The 27,572-nt window shown below is 35.1% G+C and overlaps 1 protein-coding gene, 1 long non-coding RNA gene and 1 pseudogene across 2 annotated transcripts; all 3 read left to right on the forward strand.

Annotated features, from left to right (window-relative positions):
• Nucleotides 1–554: 554 nt before the first annotated feature.
• On the forward strand, nucleotides 555–27,330 carry LOC118978470 (NKG2-A/NKG2-B type II integral membrane protein-like; annotated as a pseudogene).
• Nucleotides 7,265–7,694, forward strand: LOC118978472 (uncharacterized). The gene is made up of 2 exons (XR_005064714.1): nucleotides 7,265–7,339; nucleotides 7,648–7,694. It is a non-coding gene; the product is annotated as an uncharacterized LOC118978472 (long non-coding RNA).
• Nucleotides 18,145–18,943, forward strand: LOC118978471 (NKG2-A/NKG2-B type II integral membrane protein-like). The gene is made up of 2 exons (XM_037033962.1): nucleotides 18,145–18,527; nucleotides 18,877–18,943. Exons 1-2 carry the CDS (start codon nucleotides 18,215–18,217, stop codon nucleotides 18,924–18,926), a joined length of 363 nt encoding a protein of 120 aa, XP_036889857.1. The 5' UTR covers nucleotides 18,145–18,214; the 3' UTR covers nucleotides 18,927–18,943.
• Nucleotides 27,331–27,572: the final 242 nt, after the last annotated feature.

Below are 27,572 nucleotides of genomic sequence, written 5' to 3' on the forward strand. Positions count from 1 at the left end.
ATAATTATTTTAAATCTTTGTTGTTTTATTTCCATGATTTTTTAGGTTACAGATAAGTTTATTGTATCATGTAACATTTTCCAACATATAAAATATTTATTTGAATTTTTACTTAATTCTCAGAACTCATCCACCATTCAAAATAAATAATCTTTTGGTAGCTACTTTAATAAATAAATGTCAGTCACTAAATAAATGTAATTTAGTGCGGGAAATTAGTGTATATGCCAAAACAACTATTTTCATCATTAAAGCACTTAGTCTTTACTATTAAATTTCAAAATTTTCAAAAATATCATTTCTTCATTCTAATAAAGCATTTAATTTCTAAGAAATATTCTAATGTGAAAATATTTCTGTGAAATACAACTTTAAATTAATGAAGATGTTATTATCAATGTACATCTATATTCCACTAATTATGTCTTTTTATTGCTCCAACAAATAATATATAAACAAATGTAGAGTATATTTAAAAATGAATTTTACCAGAAGACACTTGTTTAAACCTGTAAGGAATTTAGAACCAGAACTTCAGATTCCTCAACTGGGAAATGAGCCCGATACTCAACCCCTACCCTGCCCAGTGTCACTGTGAGGGACATCTTCAGTGCCTGTGTCACTTATTCGTAAGCACAGTCTCGGCCACCACTCAGCTACAGAGATGACTGACCAAAGAGTAACCTACGCAGAACTGAATCTGGCTAAGGACGCAAAGAGACAGCACATGAAACCTAAGAAAACTAAAGGCTCCATTCCAGGAACTGAGCAGGAACTAACCTATGCAGAATTAAATCTTCAAAATGCTTCTCAGGATCTTTGAGGGAGTGACAAGAGTGACCACTGCAGAGGTAACACATTCAACAGACACAGTGCAGCTGGATGCAGAGGTGTGAGAAAGAGCAGGGGATAAGCTCACACATGTTTTTCATCTTAAGGATCAGGACTTGAAGTTGGAATGTGTTATTCTCATATAAAAGCTGAGGACTAATTTTATTCAGACATTGTTGTAAGTTGTAGTCTTTGACCAGTAACTCCTAGAGCATTATACTTAGTGAAAATGCAATGGTATATTCTGAGAGGAAGATTACAGTGGTAGATAACAGTTTTGGGGGTCCAAGTTTATTTATATGACTACCTGTGCTTGGGGGTTTTTTGTTTATAAACTATCTAAACAATTGTCTCCATCCCTCCTCTCTCAGTGTTTCCATTTCCCTCCCTGCAGCATCCCCATCACCTCCAGAGAAGCTCATTGCTGGGGTGTTAGGGGTCATCTGTCTTGTCCTGATGTGCACTGTGATACCAATAGCTGTTAATCAATGTAAGTAAGTTTTGTAAGATCATATGTCATTTTCACTTCAATATTCATCAATACTTCTAAACACCATAATATTATAGAACTCTCACTTAAAGATATGCATTTAGACTAAATGTAGAATGGTTAATTTAAATTTGTTAAGTACCTGACTAATAATGATTATAGAGAGTATTTCATATACATTCATATATTCTGATTTCATAACTGAAACACATGTTTTTGAAGGCTGGAAGACCTTAGAAATGTAAATTCATTTTGAGATTGGTTAAACAAAATAATGCTAATAGAGAGTGAATTTTTGTTCTGTAGAATTTTATTATATTTTCTCCAGAATGGTTATTACTTTATTAACTTTTCTTGGCAAAATAAATTTTATTGCTGATTACTCTAAAGAAATCATAATATTTTAAAGTGTTATGATTTGTTTAGATTAATTTTTAAGAATGACTTTATTTTTGTAGCTTTTGCAACACTGAAGATGAACAGTTCCTCCCCAATAACAAAGATCCAGAAAGGTATGTAATTTTTAAAGTTCTTGGGTCTGCACAGTTTATATTTTTGCCTCTGTCTTAGGCCATGCAAAAACGATAACAAATTTTTTGGGGGAACATGACTTATGCAATGGGCTATAATTGTTCATAAATAATATTTATGGAAAAATGCTTTTTCTTATGCAACTATATAAAGAAATATTCATTTAAAATCTCCAAACCCATTGTTGCCAATTGGCCCAAACTTCTCACTGTTATAATATGACAAAATAAGTAATTTTACTGTTCTCGAGAAGTGGTTTCATTCATTGACTTTTGGACATGTGTAGAGTAGATATTTTTGTTTGTGTGTTTGCTCTATATGGGCACATAATTGGGGGGTGAGTGGCTGACTATTCTGTGTGTTTGTATGAGTGTGTTTTGCATTATATGTACCAGCTTGTGAGGATGCTTAGAAATATTATGTACATATATGTTTATACTTGTGCGATTGTGTAAGTTAATTTTCATTTTTAAACTTCAAGTTGTTGTTGGGTAATAAGTCATCATCTTTCCTCAACATATTCTTGTGGTCATTGTCCACCAGAGTGGTTTACATACTCCAACAACGGCTATTACATCAGCACTAAGAATAAAACATGGAATGATAGTTCAAAGGCCTGTGCTTCTAAGAGCTCCAGTCTACTCTACATAGATAATGATGAAGAAAGGGTGAGATATCCAACATTTCATGTACTTCATTAATGGCTTGTTTCAGTCAATATTGCATTTGTAGCATTCATTCATCTTTTTGTATGTATCGGTAGCTATTTAAAGTCTGTGTAATATTCCATTGTTTGACTTGATAATATTTCGTTATACTGTATACCAGTAATGCACATTTGCTTTTCATAGAAAACTGTGCTTCTGCATATGCTTGGTTTCTAAAACAAACTTTCCTATTTAATTTTACATTATGTGAAGGACACTAACCACATCACGATCGAGCAGATTGGTTACACAGGGAAGGGCACCATGTGATTACCAATCGGATCACAAAATGCAGTGGGCAGTCGTCCACAGCCCCGCCCCTGAGCGTCCATTCTCTCACCTCCTCCCCTCCCTCACCACTTACCCTGGGCTGACTGTGAGTAGTGTAGTCTCTCTGCTTGTTTTTGAGCCTCATATAAATGAAGTCATACAGCAGACATTTTTCTTCCTGTCCTTTTTCACTCTCATATGCTGTCATTGCCTTTTATCTATATTGCATTTATCTGCTGTTAGTTAATTTTCACTGCTGACTTCAATGGTTGATAGATATGTAACATTTTAAAATCCATCTATCTAATGTCTTTTATTAGGGATGTGAGTATCATGCCCTCAGGGATGAAGAGTCTTTTAAAGTCTATCTCTTTTTCTTTTTTAAATAATTTTTTATTTAATTCTTGTTCAAGTACAGCTTTCTGTCTTATTAAAGTCTATTTCTTTTAGCCATAAAATCCCCTTTGCTGGTCCCACCTCCAACCCACCTACCCTGGTTTCTCTTAGGGAAAGGAGAGGCACTTGCTGTGCTCGAGTTTGTTAGCAGGTGTCCTGATGGATCACCCTGTAGGTCTGCCTGGAGTTGCTGGGCAGGCTTCCCTCTGCAGAGCAGAGGGGGAATGGCTTCCTTCAGGCACCTGCTGTGGTTAGGATGGGTACTGGATGCATCAGGCCTCAGTCACTTTTATTTGGGTAGGAGTATAAGATACCCTCTCACACTGTTTTTCCCTAATCCTGGTGTACTCAATTACTTTCTGTTGCATCCACCAACCGCGAGAAAAAATGTCAGAGACTTTCAGGATTTCAAAGATCTTACTTTATTGGCCAAGTTTAACCTGCTCAGGGGCGAACTCTCAAAGTGTCCGGAGACACGGTGCCCACAGGGGCTGCAAATGAGAGTCACGCCCAGCACTTACAGCTAAGTCCTTATATAGAGGCAAGCAAGCAAGCGTTGCACAGAAGCAGATGTGGAGGTTAGCTATTGGCTTACAGAGCCCACTCGCAGGAACATGGTGGGGTCTGTCTCAACTGAGAGGAAAATTTTGAAACTAAACAGATGGCAATCAACTTACAGGATGTTTGCTAGGGATGCAGGCTCCTTGGGGCTGAGACTATTTTTCTTGTTCCCAACACTTTCCTTCTTCTTTCCATTTTTCAGGGCTCTCTTTGAGTTGTGTTTTTTATTAGTTACAGAATTTATAACTGTAGTCTTCAGAAAAATAAATGTTTGACACCTGGACCACTAGATTCCACAAACACACACAAAAAATCACTCCAAGCTTATATGCTTAAATTGATAAGCAGACAAGCTTATCTTATCTGTGCAGGGCCCCCCAAAACAATTTTTTAGGTTTAGTGTTCTTTATTTGCTTAATTATATTTTATTGATTATGCTACAATAGTTGTCCCAATACTCCCCCCTTTGCCTCCCTTCACCCTGTCCCCTCTCTCTCTCAGGCCAACCCCCTGACCATTGTTCATATCCATGGGTTATACCTATAAATTCTTTGGCTACTCCATTTCCTATGCTGTACTTTACATCCCATGTCTGTTCTTTAACCACCAATTTGTAGTTCTTAATTCTCTCACTTCTTCTACCATTCCCCTATACCACCCTCCAATCTAGCAACCATCAAAATGCTCTCTGTAACCATCACTATGTCTCTGCTCTTCTTTGCTCTTCTTGTTTGCTTGTTTTTCAGATTTAGTTGTTGATAGATGTATATTTATTGCCACTTTATTGTTTACAGTTTTGAGCTACTTTTCCTTTTTTCTTTTTTCCATCTTCTTAATTAATTCTCTTGAACACTTCAGATAATAAAGGTTTGGTTATGATGAACATATCTATTTTCTTCTTATATGGGAAGGGCTTCAATTGCCCCTCAATTCTAAATGATAGCTTTGGCTGTAGGTCCCTGAGTTTCATGTCTTTGAATATTTCTTGCCAATACTTTCTTGCCTGCAAAATTTCTTTTCACAAATGAGCTGACAGTCTTATGAGAACTACTCTGCAGGTAACTAACTGCTTTTCTCTTGCTGCTTTTTAGATTTTCTCTTTATCTTTAACCTTTGGCATTTTAATTATTATGCATCTAAGAGTAGGTCTCTTTGCATCCATCTTGTTTGGGATTCTCTGCACTTTCTGACTTGCATGTCTATTTTCTTCACCAAATTAGGGAAATTTTCTTTCATTATTTTCTCAAATAGATCTCCCATTGCTTGCTCTTTCTCTTCTCTTTCTGGCACTCCTATGATGTGAATGTTGGATGTCTTGATGTTGTCCCAGAGGCAGCTTATACTATCCACATTTTTTTGAATTCTTTTTTCTTCTTGGTGTCTGTGGTTGTTTTTGCTTTCTTATGTTGCAAATCATTGATTCGACTATTGGCTTCATCCACTCTACTCTTGTTCTCCAGTAAGTTGTTATTTATTTCAATTATGCATACTTCATTTCTGACTGGATCTTTTTATGCTGTTGAGGTCCTCACTGAGTTCTTTGAGCATCCTTAAAACCAGTGTTTTGAACTGTGCATCTGAGAGATTGCCTATCTCCATTTTGCTTAGTTCTTTTTCCGGAGTTTTGATCTGTTTTTTCATTTGGGCCATGTTTCTCTGTTTCTCCATTTTGGTGGCCTCCTTGTATTTGTTTCTATGCATTAGCTAGAGATACTTTGGCTCCATGATTTGGTAGTGTGGCCCTAATGTAGTACATGTCCTGTAGGGCCCAGTGGTACAGCCTCTCCTATCAATCAAGCTGGGTACTCAAAATGTGCCCTTCAGGTGGGCTGAGTACCCATTCCTCTTGCAGTTGAGACTTTGGTGCTGTTGGCAAGTCAATGAGAGAAATTTACCCATGCCAGTCAGCTGAAAAGACTAACCGTTGCCACTTACCACCAATCTCTGCTCTCTGTGAAGGATCAGCTGTGCAGAGGCAGGGTGGTGGTACTTCAACATGGTCTGTAGCTGTCCACTGCATGCACAAGTCTTGGAGTTTCCTGGGTGGTGCAGGCCATGGTCTGCCCCCACCTCTGCTTAGCCCAGGCCCTTCCTGCCTGAACTATAGAGCAATCTGAGCTAACTACTACCTGTACTGGGATTGGAGACTCCCAGATGAAGCCAAGCTGTGAATCTAGTCTGGCTGTTGCTAGTGCAATGCCTGGGACCACTTGGGAAGAGGTGTGGTATGGGGAGGAAGAAGAGGTAGCTGGGGTTTACTGAGGCCAGCTGTTGCTTGTTTGAAAAGATTTAGGAAGTTGTGGAGCATGAGCCAATACCAGCCATTCATATGGAAAAGCCACTATTAATAGCTGTAAGTTGGGTGGAATTGGAGCCTCAGGTGATCCCTAGTACCTAGGTTGACTGAGTTTCAGACATGGCACCCACCTCCCAGCTCTGTGGCTGTGCCTCCCTTTCTGTCTAGGGCAAAGCTGTTCCCCAGCTCTCACCTTGATGCCAGACATTCCAGTCCCTCCCTGTATGACACTGGTGCTTTTCAAGCTGCTACCATAGTGCAGGAGCTCAGAGGGAGTGAATCTGTGTTAAGTTCATGTGTGGGTTCTCTGAGAGGAAATGCTTGGGATTCCAGAAGTTCCTCCACTGACTCAATTCCTGCTGGTTTTTGCAGTCAGAAGTTACGGGGACGTATCTTCCTGGCACTGGAACCCTAAGCTGGAGGGGGCCTGATGTGGGTTTGGGACTCCTTGCTCCTGAGAGATCCCTCCTGAAATTTTATCCACAACGTGTGGATATGGAAACAGTCCACTCAGCACCTCTACCCTTCCTACCAGTCTGGGTGGGTGTGGTTTCTAAAATTCCATAGTTCTCAGACTTCCATTCAAGTGGATTTCTGATGGTTCCGAGTGATGGGTTTCTTGTAATTCAGCTGTAATTTTTATGTGATTGTGTGAGAAGGTAAGCTGTACTTACCTATGCCACCATCTTCCCCTTTATTTTCTTAATTAGAATTCCTTAATGAAAAAAATTGAATCTTTGAAAAACAGCAGAAAACTACATTGATTTAATTATGGAATCAAATACATTATATAAATATTCAGCAACTTATTTAAAACCTTGTGGTGTTAGATTTGACAACAAGGCTAACAACTAAAGTACATGTAGCAAAATATTACTTGTTAACTAAGAGGAAAAATGAAGATATGATGCATAAATGTTTAAGATTTAATTTTAAATCAAATGTACAAATGTTGCTGACAGTTTTCAACACTATGAAAATTTATTTTAATGCATCTTTAATAAAAGTCTTAATATATCTTTGTGTTAGATTAGGACCTAACCCTCTGATTTTGTTCTTGAAATGAAGCATGCAATATAATACATGCAATTTAATAAATATAATGCAAACTATCCGAATGATTAAATAGAAATTTTTTTTTGTTATTTTGGGATAGAAATTTCTGAGGCCCATATCACATATATCATGGATTGTTATTTTTCCTAGAAGCAGTGATCATCCATGGATGTTGATAAATGGTTCAACTCCCACAGTAGGGTGAGTTTTTTTTCAATTTTGTGTTATGTAAAGGGAAAACTTAAAAGAGAACAATTCAAAAGAGTTTTATTAATGCATTTTTTAAGTTGAACTATAATTATGCTATTCAGAGTTAATAAAATGTTGATATAAATATTAAGAATGACTACCTAGTTTTCTTAATAGTCAACTCTTACTACATTAGATGAAAAATATCACTGCCCACTTGTAAAATATTTTATTCAGCTCTCATAGAATATGCTACTTGTCATTTTAGGGATTGCTCTCATACAACGTAAGAACAAAGTTGTGCATTTTCTCCATTGCAGGATCACAGAATCGTCATCTGGTAATGGAAACTGTGCTGTGCTGCATGGATATGGCCTCACATCACGCAGTTGCGAATCTTCAAAAATATATATTTGCAAGCATAGGTTTTACAGTTAAAACTTGGATTCTGCCAGTAACTATTTTTCATGAAGTGGAAATAATGTTATGATTGTGTAAGTCTTCAAATGGATTATTTGTTCTAGTAATGAAAAAAATTCCATAAGCATTACTGGAAAACAATATACACATCCACAAGTACAGATATACTTTAGTTTACTGTCTGTCAATTCTTGCTCAACATTATGTTTGTGACATTCAACTTTTCTGTAAGATCACATGTGTGAGTCAATTTAAATGAAATATCAAGAACAGACAGATCCACACAGGTCTGAGGGTATGTGAGAATAGGAAATGACTACTAATTGGTTCACTGCTCCTTTAGGGGGCTGAAGCTTTCCAAATTCTGGTAGTGGTGATTGTTGCAAGGCTCTGTGAATATCCTTAAAATCACTGACATGCACACTCTAAATGCATAAATAGTATGCTTTCTAATTACACCAGAAAGGCTTTAGGAAAACACTTGGTGTTATTTTTGGGACTGCATTTTAACTTTAAATCATTTATAAAGATTAGGCAATTTAAAGTATTGATGCTTCCAATCAAATCATGCTTTATTCTTCCATGTACTTGGTTTTCTTTCACTTCTTTACTATATATTTAAATTTTCCTATATTGAAGTTCTTAAGAAATATCAATATTGGTATTTCATAGTCATGATTTTGTAAATGGCATACTTCTTTAAAAGTTTCCTTTATAATTTTTTCTATTTTAAAAAGATTTACAATTGAGGTTTACATGTTAATTTTGTTGTATTAGTTTTATAATTTCAAACATATATTGCTTTGAATAGTTTATATAAACATTTAATTTCTTTTTCCCTGGTACAATGATTTCAAGGATTTCATTTTCTTGACTTATACCACAGGGTAGGGTTTTATTTCCAATAGTGGATAGTATGGAGATACTATAAAAGTTATGGAGATAGTATAAAAGTTCTATATGGATATTTTCCTATTTTAGGGGAAATATTTAAATGTTTCATCATAAAGTATGAAATTTTAGATTTTTATTACACTTTTCACATATTAAAGAAAATCCATAATATTGTTATTTTCTAATAGATTTTATATTTGATTGATATTATATTGTTGTTATTGTTGTATCATTTGGAATGATAAATGTTTTCTCTGTATAAAGATTATGAAGTAAACTACTTTTATTTCATGCAAACATGAAACCAATCTTGCATTTCTAAATTAAAGCCACAATAATAATTTGGTTTTGTCCTTCTTTAAATTTCAGTGCATATATTACTCATATTAATTTTCTTTTTTATCATTGTTCATAAAGAGTTCTGAAGGAGTTTTTATTTATGTAATCTACTTGATGGTTTTTATTTATTTTTTGTTTGTTTATTTTTATTGTTCAAGTACAGTTGTCTACCTTTTCCTGCCACCATTTTCGCCATCCCACCAACCTCCCACATCACACTGTCGATACTACCCCCCTTTGGCTTTGTCCATGGGTCCTTATACATGTTCCTTGGTGACCCTTCCCCTTTTTTCCCTCATTTTCCCCTGTGCCCTCCCCTCTCATTACTGTCATTTCTTTATTTCAATGTCTCTTTAGTTTCTTTTATGCTCTCGTGTACTGGTGCGCATTTAGGTTGCTTCTAACACTTGGCTACTGTGGATTGTGCTGCTATGAACATTGGGATGCTTAGGTTCTTCTTAAATGGTGTTTTTGGATTCTTAGTGTATATTCCCAACAGAGGAATTCTCAGGTAAAAAGGCAGCTCCATTTTTAATTTTTTGAGGAAATTCCATACTGTATTCCACAGTGGCTACACCAGTCTGCATTCTTACCAGCAATGTACTAGGGTTCCCTTTTCTCCACATTCTCACCAGCACTTGTTCGTCGATTTGGTTGTGATGGCCATTCTGAATGGTGTGAAGTGGTATCTCATTGTGGTTTTAATTTGTATCTCTCTGATGGCTAGTGATGCCAAGCATCTTTTCATGTGTCTCTGAGGCCTCTGTATGTCCTCCTTGGAGAAGTGTCTGTTCAGGTCCTTTGCCCACTTTCAAATTGGTTTTTTTGTCCTCCCGGAGTATAGTCGTGTGAGCTCTTTATATATTGTGGAAATCAGACCCTTGTCCAAAGTGTCATTGGGAAATATATTTTCCCATATGATTGGTTCCCTTTTCATTTTGCTGATGTTTTCATTAGCCATGCAGAAGCTTTTTGATTTTGATGAAGTCCTATTTGTTTATTCATTCCTTGATGTCCCTTGCTCTAGGGGACATATCAGTGAAAATATTGCTGCATAGAATATCTGAGATTTTCCCACCTATGTTTTCCTCTAGGACTTTTATGGTGTTGCAACTTATATTTCTGTGTTTTATTCATCTTGAATTATTCTTGTGTATGGTGTAAATTGGTGGTCAAGTTTCATTTTTTTGCATGTAGCTGTCCAGGTCTCCCAACACCATTTGTTTAAGAAGCTATTTTTACTCTGCTTTATGATTCCCCCTGCTTTGTTCAATACAGTTCCTATTAACATACAATGGAATATCTAACAAATATAGAACAAACATTTCAAAAATTTACATATGATAAATGGCCCTGAATCACTGCAGCAATTTTGAGAAAGAAGATCAAAGTAAGAGGGATCACAATACCTGACATCAAACTGTATTACAAAGCCACTGTAGTTAAAACAGTCTGGAACTGGCATAAGAACAGACATACAGATGAATGCAACAAAATAGAGAAACCAGAATAAACCCATGTTTCTATGGTCAGTTAATATTCAGCAGTTTTTATGATCATAGATATGTTGGAAAGCATTATTCTTCTTCTGTTTCCTGGAAGACTTTGTACAAGAGTACTTAATTTTTTTAAAGTTGTTCATCCTTTTATTATTTTCTTCTTTTCTTAACTATATTTTCATTGTTTACACTATTATATATGTTCCTTTAACTGATCCCCTTTGCCCACGTCACTCACTCCCCCACCCCCATTGCCTCTGGCCATCATCACACTGTTGTCTGAGGTTATGTTCATAGCTTCATTGGCTTATCTCTTCACCTTTTTTCATCCAGTCCCCCTCATCACCCCGCCACTCTGACAGATATCCATTTGCTTCATGTATCAGTGACACTATTTTATTTTGTTCGTCAGTTTATTTTGTTCTTTAGATGCCATATATAAGTGAGAGCATATGGTATTTGTCTTTTTCTGACTGGCATATAGTATTTGTCTGTTTCTGATTTCACTTAGGACAATAATCCACAATACTGTTACATTTTTAGTGGTACTTTTCAGTACTAATGCCATCAGAGCTTGAAGAATGCTTTTGTAGGACACTTTGTAAAATGAACTCAATTTCTCTCATACAACCTGACTCTATGTCTTGGGAAACTGGAAAGAACAATCCAGGCACAAAGTCAGCAGAAGAGAGGAAACAAATATTAGATTAGAAAAAAATGAACTGACAACTGAAAGACAATAGAGATGAGCAAACCGAGAGTTGCTTCTTTGAAAAAATAAACAAAATTGACAAACCCTTAGCTTGACTAATGAAGTTAAGAAGAGATAGGACCCAAGATAACAAAATTATAAATGATGAGAAGACATTACAACAGAAACCACAGGAATTAAAAGGGTCATAATAGATTACTATGAAATAGTGTATGTCAACAACACTGGACAATTTGAAAAGGTGGAGATATTTTAGAACCGTACATATACCAAGACTAAATAAAGAATATATAGAAATTCAAATAGACCAATTACTAGTAAGGAGATTGAATCTTTAATAAAAAGATAAGGTAAGATAAGCTGAAGACCATATGGATTCTCTGGAAAATTTTACGAAACATGTAAATGAGAATTGACACCAATTCTTCACAAGCTCTTCCAAAAATTAAAGAGGAGTGAACACTCTCAAACTCTTTATGAGGCCAGCATCATCCTGAACCAAAACCATACAAGGGCACTACTTGAATAGAAAACTACAAGGTAACATCCCTGATAAATTCAAAACCAACAATTCTCAATAAAATGCTAACAAACCAAATTTAGCTACACATTAATAGATCATTCACCATGATCTAATGGGAATTACACCTGGGATGCAAGGATGGTTTAACATAGACAAGTTAATTAATGTGATACATCAAATTAACAGAATAAAAGAAAAGAATTATACAATTATCACAATAAGTGCAGAAAAGCACTGGACAAAATTCAACATTTATCATGATAAAAACTCAAAATATTGGGCCTAGAAGGTACATATTGCAACAAAAGCAATGGTATTGTATACATTAATGACAATTTTTTTTGCCACAGAAATAAAGAAATCAATTTCATTTACAGTAGAACCAGGGACACTAAAATACTAGGAGTGCATTTAACTAGGAGATGAAAAATCTCTGCAGAAAATGACAAGATATGGATGAAAGAAATTGAAGCAACACATAAATCAAAGGTATTCCCTGTTCATGTATTGGAAGAATTAATAGTGTCAAATTGCCAACACTGCCAGAATCTATCTATAGGTTTGATGCAATCCCCATCAAGATTCCGCAGACATATTCTACAGAAATGGAAAAAAACACTCCTGCATATATGAAACCACAAAAGGCTTTGAATGGTCAAATACATCTGAGGAAAAAGAGCAAAGCAGGGGAATCACACTTCCTGATTTCAAGCTGTACTATAAAGCTATAGTCATAAAATACTGTATGATCTCATATGTTAAAACCCAAAAATGACAAAAAAAAACAGGTGATACGAAAAGAGATTGTACTTGTGGTTCTAAAGGTGGATATTTGGGGAGACAATGAATCAAAAGAATGTGGTCAAAAAGTCAAAGTTCAGCTCTAAGTTAAATAAGTACTAATGGTGTAAGTACAACATGACTATTGTTAACCCTGCAGTGAGATACCCAGTGCTTTCCCCAGTGTCTGTGGGGTGTACATTACAAGACTCCCAGAAGATGCCTGAAACCATGGAAAGTTCTGAACCCTGTCAATTACTATGTTTTTTCTTCATGTACACACCTATGATAAAGTTTAATTTACAAATTAGGCATAGTAAGAGATTAACAATAATAATCAATAATAACACAGAACAATTATAACAGTATAAAGTAACACAAATTTCGTGAATGTGGCTTCACTGTCTTTTTCAGAATATCTCACTGTGCTGTACTCACCCTCCTTTTTCTGGTGATGATGTGAGATGATAAAATGCCTATGCAATGATATGATTTGAGTTGAATGGCATAGGGATTGGGGCATAGCCTTAGGTTGCTGGTGACCTTCTGTGAATAGTACAGATAGAGGGATATTAGTTTTTGATGATGTTAGATCATCAAGTCACGAGAATGTTGATGGTTGTGTGTAAGGAGCAGACCATGTCAGTGGTTAGGGAAACAGAGTTAAAGGATTTTTTGCTGAACAGTTTTGGTAGGACACTATAATTGGAAGTGGCCATGTCTTTCTTTTCATTTCATGAACCTGATGCTGCAAAGGTTGTAATTCTTAGGTGATCATATGGGTAACCTTAATGCTGCATCCCATCCAATGATTTAATTCCAGGAGGTTCGTGAATAAAGGAGAGTTGAAATCAAGCACTGTGATACCACAACAGCCTTTCTCAGTGATTTTGAACAGAAGTGCTACAAGAATCTTTAAAACATGCAATACCTGACTGTTTAGTCAGGGACACTGACCTTTTTCCCCTTAGATTGTCAAATTAAAAAATGACAACAACGAACACAACAATATCCATCCTATGTAAATGCACTTCCTTCAACCATAAGTATACAGGTCATTGATATTGTTGAATGTTATTGATCATGTCCCATAATAAGCTTGTGTCTGATTGGCTAATTCTTTTTTTAAAGATTTTATTTTTTTATCTTTAATGATTGGTTAATTCTTGGTACAGAAATCCAGAAAGCATCCAGCCATGTAATATGAAAAGACAGACACTTATTGAAGAAGATACAAGAAATCTTGCACAAAGGACAATGAGGTCTCAGTCTCCTTCATGCAGGCACATTGGGACCTCACACAATTCTCCCAGCATCTCTTCCACTGTTCAAAATGCTCTGCAAAATCCTTCCTTTGATTTTTCATAAAATGTGCCATTCTGTTTTTCTGAATTTAATCAATAGTCTGAAATCTCTTCCCTTTCAAAGGTAATTTTAGTTTTTGGAATATTCAGCAGTTGCATGGTGCCAAATCTGGGCTGCAAGGGTGCTGAGTCACCTGGGGGAATTCTTTCACTAAAAAACTCTGCATGAGATGTGATAGGTGAACAGGCATATTGTTGTGATGAAGCTTAAATCACCGGAAGCCCCATAGCTGCTGCTATTTTTGTCCTATTGCAACCCTCAAATGACAAAGGACATTCAGGCAGTACTCCTTATGAATTGTTTGGCCTGGAGGAGTGTACTCATGATGGACAACACCTTCCCAATTGAAAAACACAGGTAATGTGATTTTGATCTTGCTGCAACTTTGCTGTGCCTTCTTCAAGCATGAAGAACCAGGTGACTTCCATAGTGACCCCTGGGCCTTCATTTCTGGATCACAGCCACAGACCTTCACTCAGTTCATCTCCAGTTTTTACCATCTTGAGAAAATCTGGGTCATTGGTAGCAGTGTGAATGAAGTCATTGTTAGCTGCAGCACAACATTCTGTCTGCTTGGGTACCAGAGGCCACCAAATACATTTTCCCATGCCAGGATTCTGCACCAAAATCAAAGACACAGTGATTTTTGGAATCCCCAGATCAGCTGCTAGTTCTTGCACTGTCAGTTGCCCATCTTCATTGATTGCAGACCTTACATGCTCAACATTCTCAGGTGTTCTGCTTGTTGTAGACCTTCTAGGACATGGGTTACTTTTAACAGATTCTCGACTACCTTGGAAGCATTTCTGCCACACTTTATTGCTTGCACTGCTCTCATTGCATCATCTTGGAAGGCCTTCTGAATCATCCAAGTAGGTTTTGTGGAGGAATATTTAAGCTTATCACAGAATTTGGTGCAGATTCATTGCTCTATACTTCCTCACTTGTTTTAGATGTGATGGCCACTCAGTACACATGCTCACTCAACAGTGTCTACTGCCCCCACTGACTAATACAGTTGAAGTCATCATTGTTTATGTATGTGCCTTCCAGTCCACTCTCCTTGGATGCCATGTTACATCAATGTCACACAGACCGTTCTTGTTATGTTAATTAACAATGGCTGGACATTTTTCAGACAGTCCTAGTCATATACAAGTATGAGCACCTGATATTTTAAAAAGTCACATTGATTTAGATGAGATTTCGTGTTAAAGAGACAGATTTAATAAATTTCTCATTAAAAGTATAAAAAAAGTCACATTGAAGCAAAGAGAGTAGGTAATAGTATTATTCTTTTTCATAAGTCAATCAAAACTATACCTAGATTTTTTCACATCAGCACAAAATACTTTTTTGTCTTCCATGGAATTTTAGTAATTAGTTAATTGTGCCATCAGAGGTAAAAGGTCGAAAATGGCTGGTGTGATGACACAGGCAGCTACCATGTGATTAGTAGCTGGGTAACACAAACACGGTGAATACTGTGTGTATTCTTCATTTCTTTTAATTTTTACTCTATGAGAAGGTGGATGTTAGCTGATTCCATTGTGATAATCATTTTGCAATATATGCAAATCTAACATTATGTAGTAAATTTTTGTTTCTTTGATACTCATGTGTCATTTAAATTGTCTTTCAGAAGTCTACTTTTTCTGACCTTGCCACTTCTTTGATAAGGGAAAACATTAAATTACCTTTGTTTTTCCCCGAGTTAATTAGATTTGTGCTTTTGTCACTTAAAACAAATACTCCTATTAAATCAAAAACAATTAACAGTGATTTGAAAATGAATAAACAAAAATGTAATTAGTAGTTGCATAACAATTTAATCTCTGCTATGATGATATAGTTCAATATTGTTTAATGTCTTATCTTCCACGGGGCAAATATCTTTACAAAAGGAAATATAAATAACAGTTAATAATAATAAAATGAGTGAGAAAATTTGAACAACTAAGACAAGAAATTGAGAAAATGTATGGGATTAGTGATTGTGACAGTTACCGTAACAGTGAAATGGTACTAATTTTTTAGAATATTGTTGACAAGTATCATCAAATAACTATTGTTTATGGAATTATGATTTTAAAATTATTTCCATTGTAATAGAAATTCCATAATGAGACTATAAGAAAGAAAAATATGTAAAGCCAAAATTAAATAACCCTGTCCAAAAGTAGAATTTACACCTACAAGATATTCTTAACCAGGCCTAAGATTTCAGAGTCTGTGATTAAGATGAAAGTAAGTTCACTGCATAAGTAGTCCAGTCATTGTCCCCTAATACCTGTCAGATTAAGCAAACAATTTCCAGATATACTTGCCAAAAAACAAACTGAATGACACACTACCAGCCCAAAGTCTCCTAGATTCTGCAGGTGTGTGATGAGATGCACAGCCTTCAAAACAGCCCAAGTATAAGAATTTCCTGTTGAAACGTTTAGTGACACATTATTGAGAATCAGCTTTTTCCATTCGTGCCTCACTCTGAGCCTTCAAAGGTCCGTTGGTGAAGACCACAGAGATTGTTTGTTTACAAGAGTTAGCTGGTCTCCCGCCAAAGGATGCAGGACTTTCTGGCCTTCAGAAGGTATGAGTTTGTCTCCTCTCCTGTCTCTGTTAGCCCATCTCATGTAGGGGGAGAATGCAACATAAGATGTGATATAAGTGAGGTACGATTAATATACAATCAAGTCAAAGAGAATATTGGTATTTTATTTAAAGGATTTAGAGTAAAAAATCAAGAATAAAATATGAAATATGTTGGAGGATATCTTGGTCTATTGAAATTCTTGCCTGTGGACAATTACTCAAGTGTATATGCACAAGAATAATTGAGTGTATTAATCAAAACAATTTAAAGTAAAAATCCTATAAGAATTATGAAAAGGAATGGCTATTTTTGATTTTATAATCAATATAGATATAATTATATCTTACTTTATATTTAGCCCAACCTCTAAAAGGAGATTTTTAAAAATAAATTATATTAGTCATGGGGGTCAAACATAATATTTTATGCACTTAATTAGATTAAATTAATGCAGTTGGCTTTCAATAAATATCAGGATGGAGTACTCTAATAAAATTCTAATTGAAGTTTAATTTAAATAATCAAAAGACTTTTTAAAAATTGAGCAGCCATTGCTAAAGAGTGTACCACACCGACAGACACTTTACCTAATGAATTAAGCAATAGCATTCAACTGGTATGAATCAGAAGTAACATAAAATGTATTCAAATTATATCAAGATGACTAAAATATTATGGAAAGCTTAAAAAAGGAGAAATATTAAATGTTTTGTATGTATTATATCTGCATGTTTTTAGTTTTTTTTTTTTATTTTTTTAAAATTTATTTATTTATTTATCTTTAGAGGGGAAGGAGAGAGGGAGAGAAACATCAATGTATGGTTGCCTTTTGCGCATCCCCTGCTGGGAGTTGGCCTTCAGGGAACTGGCCTGCAACCCAGGAATGTGCCCTGACTGGGAATCAAACCGTGCATGTTTTTAGTTTTATATTAGTAAACTATATTGCTAGACACTAAATAGCTTTGTTAAGGTCATACATTGCAAATTTCAAAGCCAGAATTAGAACTCGTGGACCACAGAGTCCACTGACTGAATTATTAAATTACACCATCTGATTCATTACTATGGCTCACACAACTGAAGGTGTCCTGACTTTAACATGCATGGAAACTGTCTGGAAGTTTGAAATGACAGTTTTCTAATATAAAGGATCTACACATATTTATTTCTCATTTCATGCTTTTATATCTTTGCCCTTAACTCAATTGCCAATTTCTTGTGTAACATAAGTATTTATAAAATTTCATTTTGTTGTTGATATGTTTAGGTCTTCAATAAGTTTAGTGTGACAAAGATTTCTTTAACCAATGAAACATTTTTATTCATAATAGAAGATCATTTGATAACAGCTCATCTTCTTTAATGAATAAATGTATGGCACTAAATAAAAATTTCGTTCAAAAAATTACTAGATATGCCAACATGATTAGTGCCCCATCTTCAGGGTACTCTGCCTTTAATCATTATTGAATTTCAAATTTATCATAAACATTGTGAGTCTCTTTTTTCTAATATAGGATTTTATTTTCAATACTAGCATTCTAATGGTATAAAATATTTCTGTGGAATCTGACTTTAAATAAATGAGGATGTTATTATTTATGAAATTATGTTATTAATCACTAACACAATATTTTATTATTCAAACAAATAATATATTGTTAAATGTAGAATATCTTAAAAATTGTGTCTACCATGAGATACTTGTTTAAAGGTCTAAGGAATTTAGGAGCAGAACATTAGATTCTTCAACTGGGAAATGAGCCTGATACTCACCCCCTACCCCGCCCAGTGTCACTGTGAGGGACCTCTTCAGTGCCTGTGCCATTTATTCATTAGCACACATGTTGTAGAGCACAGTCTCGGCCACCACTCAGCTGCAGAGATGACTGACCAAAGAGTAACTTACACAGAACTGAATCTGGCTAAGGACACAAAGAGACAGCACATGAAACCTAAGAAAACTAAAGGCTCCACTCCAGGAACTGAGCGGGAACTAACCTATGCAGAATTAAATCTTCAAAATGCTTCTCAGGATCTTCAAGGGAGTGACAAGAGTGACCACTGCAAAGGTAACACATTCATTAGACACAATATAACTGTTCTTGCATGTGCAGCTGGGTGCCGATGTGTGGGAAAGAGAAGGGGATAAGCTCACATATGTTTTTCACCTGAAGGATCAGAACTTGAAGTTGGAATGTGTTATTCTCATATGAAAGCTGAGGACTAATTTTATTCAGACATTGTTGTAAGTTGTAGTCTTTGACCAGTAACTCCTAGAGCATTATACTTAGTGAAAATACAATGACATATTCTGAGAGGAAGATTACAGTGGTAGATACGGGTTTGGGGTCCAAGTTTATGGATATGATTCTCTGTGTGTAGCTGTCCAGATAATTGTCTCCATCTCTCCTTTCTCAGTGTTTCCATTTTCCTCCCTGCAGTATCCCCATCACCTCCAGAGAAGCTGATTGCTGGGATCCTAGGGGTCACCTGCCTTGTTCTGATGTCCACCGTGGTAACAAAAGCTGTTAATCAATGTAAGTAAATTACTGTAAGATTATATGAAATTCTTCAGTTTGTGTTCATTAGTGCTTCCATACACTTCATACTATTACAGAATAAAACTCTCATTTTAAAGTATGCCTTTAGACTAAGTTCAAAATAGTTGCTCTGAATTTGTCCAGGGTATAAATACCTGCATTATTTTTAAAAGTGGTTTATTTAAATCCTATGGGCATATTTAAATTGGATTGTGTGTCATTCTGGAGTGGAGTTGTGTGAGTTCTTTATATACTTTGGAGATCAAACCTTTGTCTAAGATAACATTGGTAAATATATTTTCCCAAATTTTCATAGCAACACAATTTATAATAGCCAATATCTGGAACTAACCTAAGCCCATCAGTAAATGAGTGGATCAAAAAACTATGGTACATTTACACAACAGAATGCTATGCAGCAGAAAGAAAGAAAGAAAGAAAGAAAGAAAGAAAGAAAGAAAGAAAGAAAGAAAGAAAGAAAGAAAGAAAGAAAGAAAGAAAGAAAAGGAGCTCCTACCTTTCGTGACAGTTGGGTGGATCTGGAGAGCATTATGCTGAGTGAAATAAGCCAGGATGTGAAAGACAAATACCATATGATCTCACCCATAAGTGTACCTAGCAGACAAGACAAACAAGCAAGCAAAACACAGCCAGAAACATTGAATTGAAGAACAAACTGACAGTAACCAGAGGAGATAGGGAGGGATAATGGGGGAAAATAGAAGAAGGCTCATCAAGGAACATGTGTAAAGGACACATGGACAAAGCTAAAGGGGATAAGTTTGAGGGTGGGAGGTGAGGCGCCTAGGTGGGGTGAAAATGGAGACAATTGTACTTGAACAACAATAAATAAATAAATAAATAAATAATAAAAATTACAAAAGTCATTTATATATATGTATATGTATACTTATATATCCCATATATCCATATACACTCTTGTGTTACAAATCAAGGCATGCTTTAGGATAACTTATTGAGAAATACAAATAAATTCTTCATATTGATTAATCAAAATAGTGTAAGAGTTGATGAAGTTTGGTTCTCAAGGCTTTTGAAATACTTTCTCCCAAATTACCCTAGCTTCATTAATATTTCTTGGTAAAATCAATTTTATTCCAGGCCATTTTAATCCTGGACAATGTACCACATTTCAGAGTAAGAAACAAAAGTATTATGATTCATGTAGATCAACATTACTTTTTTATAAGAATTACCTCTTTTTCTAGGTAATGTAATACTGGTGAAGAATAATTCTTCTTCTTCTATATATTTTAACAGCAAGTGAGACAGGGAACCAGACCACAAGGAACCAGACAATAGGGAACCAGAAAGGTACCCAATTGTTTTCTATGTTCTGATATCAATACAACTCTTACCTTGACTCTAACACAGTCAGAATTTATAGGTTTCATTTTTTTGGTGGGGGAAACATAAATTATAATACCAGGCATAAATTTTCATAAAAATGAGTATAGAAGAGTATATTTATTGTGCAAAAATATAAAGAAATATTCATTTAATTTATCATACCCATTGTTGCCAATTGGTTGAAAGATAATTTTGGTTCCTAAAAATGTGGTTTCATTCATTGACCTTCAGAACATATAGCAAGTGGATATGTTTGTTTGTGTGTTTGTTTAATATGGGCACATAAATTAGGGAGTGAGGGACCGACCCTTCTCTGTGAGTGTGTGTGAGTGTGTATGAGTGTGTATGAGTGTATTATGCTTTATATATGCCAGTCTGTGAAGGTATATGCATGTACTGTGCACTAATTTGTCTATATCTATGCAAACACTAAAATTAATTTTCATTTTAAAATTCATGTTGTTCTTGTATGACAATAGATAATATTTCCTTAGCATATCATTGTGGTCGATGTCCACCAGAGTGGTTAATGTATGCCAACAACTGCTATTACATCAGCACTGAAAAAAAAACATGGAATGAGAGTTTGATGGCCTGTGCTTCTAAGGACTCTAATCTGCTCTATGTAGATAATGAAGAAGAAATGGTAAGGTTTTTAATGTTTCCAAAATTTTATTTAAAAGAGTACTTTATTTTGTATTTCTATAGAATTCATTTATATTTTGTATATATCTGTAATTTATTGTAAAGATTTTTAGTATTATATTGTTTGACTCTAACATTTATATTGAATGCCATTAGTGAACATTTGATCATTTTCAGCTCTTGACTTTTATAGACAATGATACTTCTATAAATGCTTTTTTTCCTAAACTAAACTTTGCTCCTTAATTGTATCATGCATTATGGAGACTATAGATATGATTGTGCATCTTATAGACTGAAATTGGATCATGAAATAGGTGTTGCCAGGCTGCTCATGTGCACTCTCTCATAACTTCTCCTGTCCCCTCACTTAACCACTAATCTGGGATTTTATATCACAAATTGTCTTTCTTAATTTTGAATTTTATGTAATGGGAATCATTCATTATGTATTTTACATGTCTCCATTAACTCACTGATGATATTTCTTCAATTAATCCATATTATTGAATGTATCTGAAGCCTGTTAATTTTCAGTGTTATATTGTATATACCTGCCATGCTTTAATATATTCTACTCAGAACAGAGTAGAATACATTTTTAATATATGGTTGTTATGAATAATTATGTCATAACAATTCTTGTGTATTTCTTTTTCCCAAATAATATATATTTAAAATATTTTATATACAATAATACATGCAATAGATAAATTGATATACCATAAATGCTGTGTTTATAATAACATAATAATCATAAATATAGTGGTTCTAATGGTATATGTATATAATTAAAATGTATTGCCATTTTGTATCAGATTTAAATAGCAGGGTCAAAAATATATGTGTATGTAAATTATCCCTATGTTTAGTTTGTTGTATAAATACACATTATATCCAATAGTTTCATGATCCAAAGTTTAGTACTGCCAGGAATTTTAATACCACCAGTTCTGATCATTGTATAACAGTATCATAATGACATTGATATGTATTTTCCTCATACTGATCAATTGAACACATCTTTCAGAGCACCATTCATTAGGAATTTCTGTACTGTGAGAATGAGAAATGTCCGCTAGTATCTTTTGACCATTTCTCCTTATGTTACCTGTAATTTTCCTTCTTAGAAGTAGTTATCCTTTAGATATGACTGTTTTTTGAATTTGCGAGGTGCAAATGGCTTTCCTGACTATTAATTACATTTTCTTCTCATATTTGAGTTCTTTAATGACTGGGATTTAATAACATTACCATTGTCCAATATCTCGTTTTGGGTGTTGCTGGCTATTTTGGACATGTTTCACAATTTAGTCAAAGTTCATGAAGATAATCCACTGCATTACTCTTTATGGGTTATCTTTTTTCTTTATAAATGGACTTTTACATTTCAGTTTATAATACTTTGAGAATTTATATTTTTGTGATGCTGTGTGGCAGAGGTCAAGTTCACACTTTTCTGCATCATTACCTAGTTGATGCGGCATAATTTATAGCAGATGACCTTTTCTACATAAACAAAGTTGTTTCTACATAAACAACTTTATATACATGGGTATGTATATTTTAACACAAAATTTAAGAGGATTATCATTCATTGTGTCTCAGAAATTGTTTTTCTGTCATCTTTTGTCTTTCTTTTTGTTCACAGCAATAATTACACCTAAGTCGGTTTTACTGGTAAAGTTCTATAAAGGTCCCTGAGGCTCCATTAGTTTTTCTATCTCCTCTCTACCTTCAGGAATTAATTATTTCTGTCACTCCATCTTTATTTCATCAGTTCTTTCTTCTAGGTCTCAGTATTTATGTAAATGTATTGAATTTTATAATGTAGATACTGATCTTTCAACTGATAATTTTATTTGATTCATTCATATAGTTTTTATTTCCCTAATCATTCTGTCACTGTCATCATATTTCCATAGAGTTATTGGTACATAGATTTTAAAATACATTTTAGGTACATACATATTTATAATAACCAGCATTAAATATTTGTATAAAAAATCCAAAATCTTATCCCAGTGAAAGTTGTATTTTGTGGCTGATTTATCCCCCTGAGTATAGAAGATACTTTTTGTTTCTTTGCATGGTTTTAAAATTTTGGTAAGTCCACATTTTCAATAGTATAGCATAATAAACATGAATCCTCCTACATGCTTATGGATTTATATTTTTGTAAATTCAGTTATAAATTTTTACTGTAGAATCATCTCTTTTGAAGTATGCTTACTCAGTTTTTAAAATTCTTTTTGTTATTTTATTTTTAGTCTCAATTACTGGGATTCCCCTTGGGCCTTCATACCTTACTTGACAAGCAATGATTTTAAAAACTTTATTCAAATACCTCAAGTCAGTATGGGTCTACTCTGCTACTTGATGTACTTGTGTGTGTGTGTATGTGTGTTTGTAAGGGAGGACTCGTAATTTTAAAATCAGTTCTCCAATCAACTTTGACTTATTTTTCTTCCTGGATTATCTTCGTTTCTTCTACATGGTGCAAATATTTTTCCCACCAACCAAGTAGGTGTGGAGAGTTAATATCACCTCTTGTATTGAGTACCTTCCTGTCTATAGCTGACACTGTGAGGACACAGACCAGAAAAAGGATGGTCTTCTCCACTTTTAACCTAGTGGAGTCAGCACTTTGACCTGAAAGAGTGGGCAGTTTAACCACCACTTCCCAGGTAATCAGACTTTCCCTGTGGCAACACCAGTGATGTTTCAGCATTCCCCAAACAGTAAGAATTGCACTTCTTACTCATGAACTGAGATGGGACTGGGGGAGACATGGGAGCAGTCTTAGACATGAAGATGACAAATTTGTTCTATTTTCACTGGAACCTCTAACTACTTTTTCCAATAAGAAATGCTCATGTTATTTTTACTGATCAAATTTCAGAGGTGTAAAATGGCAATGTTTGCTGTTCACCTAATCACCTACTACATTTTCTCAATGTGTCCAATATATAAAAGTATATTATAAATTGAATCACTCTGACCAAGAAAAATAATGCATTTGGTTTATCATTTTTAAAATCATCTTTACTTAGGTTGCAAATATACAATTTAGTTAATATTTTATTTGATCCCATTTGAAGTCTCATACCTTGCCATATAAAATGCTGCCTTCTTGAAACTGGTATATAAGAACACTATAAAATAAAAACTCTAGGCATGTAGGTTGCTTCCAGCCCTTGGCTATTGTAAATTGTGCTGCTATAAACATTGGGGTGCATAGGTTCTTTTGGATTGGTGTTTCAGGGTTCTTAGGATATAATCCTAGAAGTGGAATTTCTGGGTCAAAAGGCAGGTCCATTTTTTAGTTTTTTGAGAAAAATTCCATACTGTTTTCCATAGTGGTTGCACCAGTCTGCAATCCCACCAACAGTGCACCAGAGTTCCCTTTTCTTCACAACCTCTCCAACACTTGTTGTTTGTTGCTTTGTGTATGATGACCATTCTGACCAGTGTAAAGTGGTATCTCATTGTGGTTTTAATTTGCATCTCTCTCATAGCTAGCAATGAGCTTGGATGGAACTGGAAAACATTATGCTAAGTGAAATAGGCCAGGTGGTGAAAGACAAATACCACATGATCTCACCTTTAACAGGAACCTAAACAACAAAACAATCAAAGAAGCAAAATATAACCAGACACACTGAAACTGAGAACAGGCTGACAGTGTCCAGAGGGGAGAGAAGAGGGAACTTCAGGGGAAAAGGGGAAGGGTTTACAGGAACAAGTATAAAAGATAAATGGACAAAAACTTTCAGGTGTAGAAATGGGAGGGAGGGGGAGGAGTGGGTGGGTGCGCTGGGATGGGAGTAAAAGACAGAAAACTACTTCAACAGCAATTAAAAATTTTTTAAAAATAAAATACAAAGTATAATCTATATAATTCTCTTTCTGTTTTCTGATTAGAATGTTAAAACAACATTGATATAGGTCCAGTCCTGGTTGTTAGTTAGAGCATCATCCGAATACACTCAGGGTGCTGGTTGATGCCCCATCGAGCACATGCAAGAACATCCCAAGGAGTGACACACTAAGTGGACTGAGTAACTGATGTCTCTCTCTCTCATATCAGTAAAAATAAAGTAACAAACAAACAATAACATTGGTTTAAAAGGAGATGTGAATTAATTGGCATACATCTTTTTTTAAATGAAGTATAGTAGAAACTGGCTACCTATTCATGAAAATTAAGAGTAGCTTAAAGGTTTGTGTATTTTGAAACTTTTATGAAAAAGTTCTTTTGTAAACTGCCAGTGATAAAACCAGTTACAACAATGCTAAGCACAACATGGAGAATATAGTCAAGAATATTCTAATAAATATGCATGGTGTCAGGTGGGCCCCAGATCCATTGGGGTGGTCACCTCTGAAGGTATACACAGGTCCAAAACAATATTGAATGTGAATGATAAATAAAAAACAATTCTTTAGTTGCTTTCAAAATAATCTCTGAAAATATAATTGTTGCATCTTTTCTAAGGCCAATTTATTAGTGTCCAAAATCATCCTCATTGTTTAGTATTAATAAAACCTGCATTCAAATTCTCAATGTGCAAATAAAAGCCAGAGACAAAAGAATTATACTACAGTCATTTAAAATGCAAAGGTTTCCCCAACTGGTGTGGCTCAGTGGGTTGGACATTGCTCCATAAAGGGAAATGGCACTGGTTCGATTCCCAGTCAGGGCAGGTGCTTGCGCTGCTGCAGGATCGGTTGGGGATCCAGCACAGGAGAGGCAAGCGATTGATGATTCCCTTTATTTCTCCCTCTCTTCCTGTCTCTCTAAAAATAAATAAATAAAACCTTTAATATATAAATAAAATAAAATATAAAGGTTTATACTTTTGTTTTATTCTCCCATGCTAGTGCAGTTGTAGATTGGTAGGTTTTTTTAAGTCATGTGCATCTCACAGCAACAAGCAGGGTTCTCTTTCTGCTATGACGGTTGCTGGTCGGCTTGTTGCACATGCACCCTGCATTTTCAACTTTGGCTCCTATGCCATCACGCCTCTTTGCTCATGAATTATCATTCCCAGACTTTTGAAAAGTGTATTAATATCCATAATATCAGCTACCAGTTGTGTAAGAGAAGACTCTTTCATGAATAAGGTGGAGGTCACCTTCTGTAATTCCCTCATCCTGCACCTGACCTTGAGGGTGAGTTTGGCTTTTTCAGAACACACGACTCCTTTCCTTGGGCCCTCCTCAGGAGTTCCACCAGATGCTCTGACACTGGATTCCTACTCAAGCCAAAATCCCTTTCTCTTTCTCAACTGCTGGCCTTTGGAGAGATGGTAATGGTATTGTGAATTCAGCCACTGAGAAATAACCTGTATTTTCCTTTCACGCTGTTCACTGAGGGTGGTAGGAGGAAATACGGACTGTTTCATGGACTAACCTGTTTGTTTGGCCTGTTGTTTAGAATATTGTTGGTTCTGCTGCAGCTGTTGTTGCAACTCAGGTGATTCTTGATGTGTTCCGCGTTGATTCAGAGTCCTTTATATATCCACACAATATAATGTCATGTGATTTTTGGATGTTGGATATGCTGGGCCAGCTGGGTGAGGTGACCCGCAATTCCTGGATGGCAGGACGGGGTTGATTGCTTATTCAATTATGTCATCAGATGTTGGTGGGCTGTGCAGTTTGCTTAGTGGTCACCTCCCCCTCTAACTGTGCAAACTTTAATTGTTTTCACAAATACAAATTAATTTTACTTAATTTCTCATAAAATTTGTTTCTTCATAGAATTTTTTGAACATTGTCAAAGTACATCCATGGACTGGACTGTCCCAGAGAAAAAATACTAATTCTTGGGTGTGGACAACTGGCACAACTCTCTCTCCTGAACTGTAAGTTTCTTTAGAACTTATGAATTTTATTCCCTCATGCTTCCAGATCAAGAATTAATCTTAGAAACAAAAAGCAATGGGTAAACAATATGTGAAGAAATATTTAAGGGTTTTTATAGAAAAATTTTAAGAAATATTCAGATTTACTGTGTAAATACTACTGTAAATATTTGCTTATTTAAATATTAAGTTATGTGTCATCAGATTAATGATTTATTATCTCTGCATTTCAGATTTGCAAAAACTTCCATGTTGGACAAGAATTGTGTATTTTGGGATTTTTACACATACGACTTCTATTCTAAATCCTGTCTAGAAAACAAAACATATATTTGTAAGCACCAGTCACATTAGCTTACCTAAATTTGGTATAATGTTACTCTCCCCATCCCTAAAAAACACATTTCTAGTTTCTTCAAGAATGCTGCAATCATTTCTGTAAAACTAAATTTTAAGACTTATTTTGAGATCAGTTTTAGTTTCACCACAAAAATTAAAGGGAAGTACTGACATTTCCCATAGTCCCCTGCATGCAGAGCATTCCCATTATCAGCATCACTCAGCAGATGGGACCTTTGTTACTGAGAGTGAGTCTGTGCTGACACATCGTAGTCACTTGAAGTTCATGCTCTATGTGATGCTTCTTCCTTCGTATTATATAATTGTTTTAATATCTATGTTTATGTTC

The sequence above is a fragment of the Sturnira hondurensis genome, unplaced genomic scaffold (assembly GCF_014824575.4).
Source record: "Sturnira hondurensis isolate 20B ecotype Veracruz unplaced genomic scaffold, ASM1482457v3 Scaffold0021795, whole genome shotgun sequence".
NCBI lineage: Eukaryota > Metazoa > Chordata > Mammalia > Chiroptera > Phyllostomidae > Sturnira > Sturnira hondurensis.

What these genes read in the sequence shown, in the direction of transcription:
- LOC118978471 (XM_037033962.1), top strand. Translation starts at nt 18,215, where the DNA reads ATGAGCCTGATACTCACCCCCTACCCCGCCCAGTGTCACTGTGAGGGA. An exon ending in CAAGAGTGACCACTGCAAAG is followed by an intron (nt 18,528 to 18,876) that starts GTAACACATTCA and finishes CTCCTTTCTCAG; the next exon opens with TGTTTCCATTTTCCTCCCTG.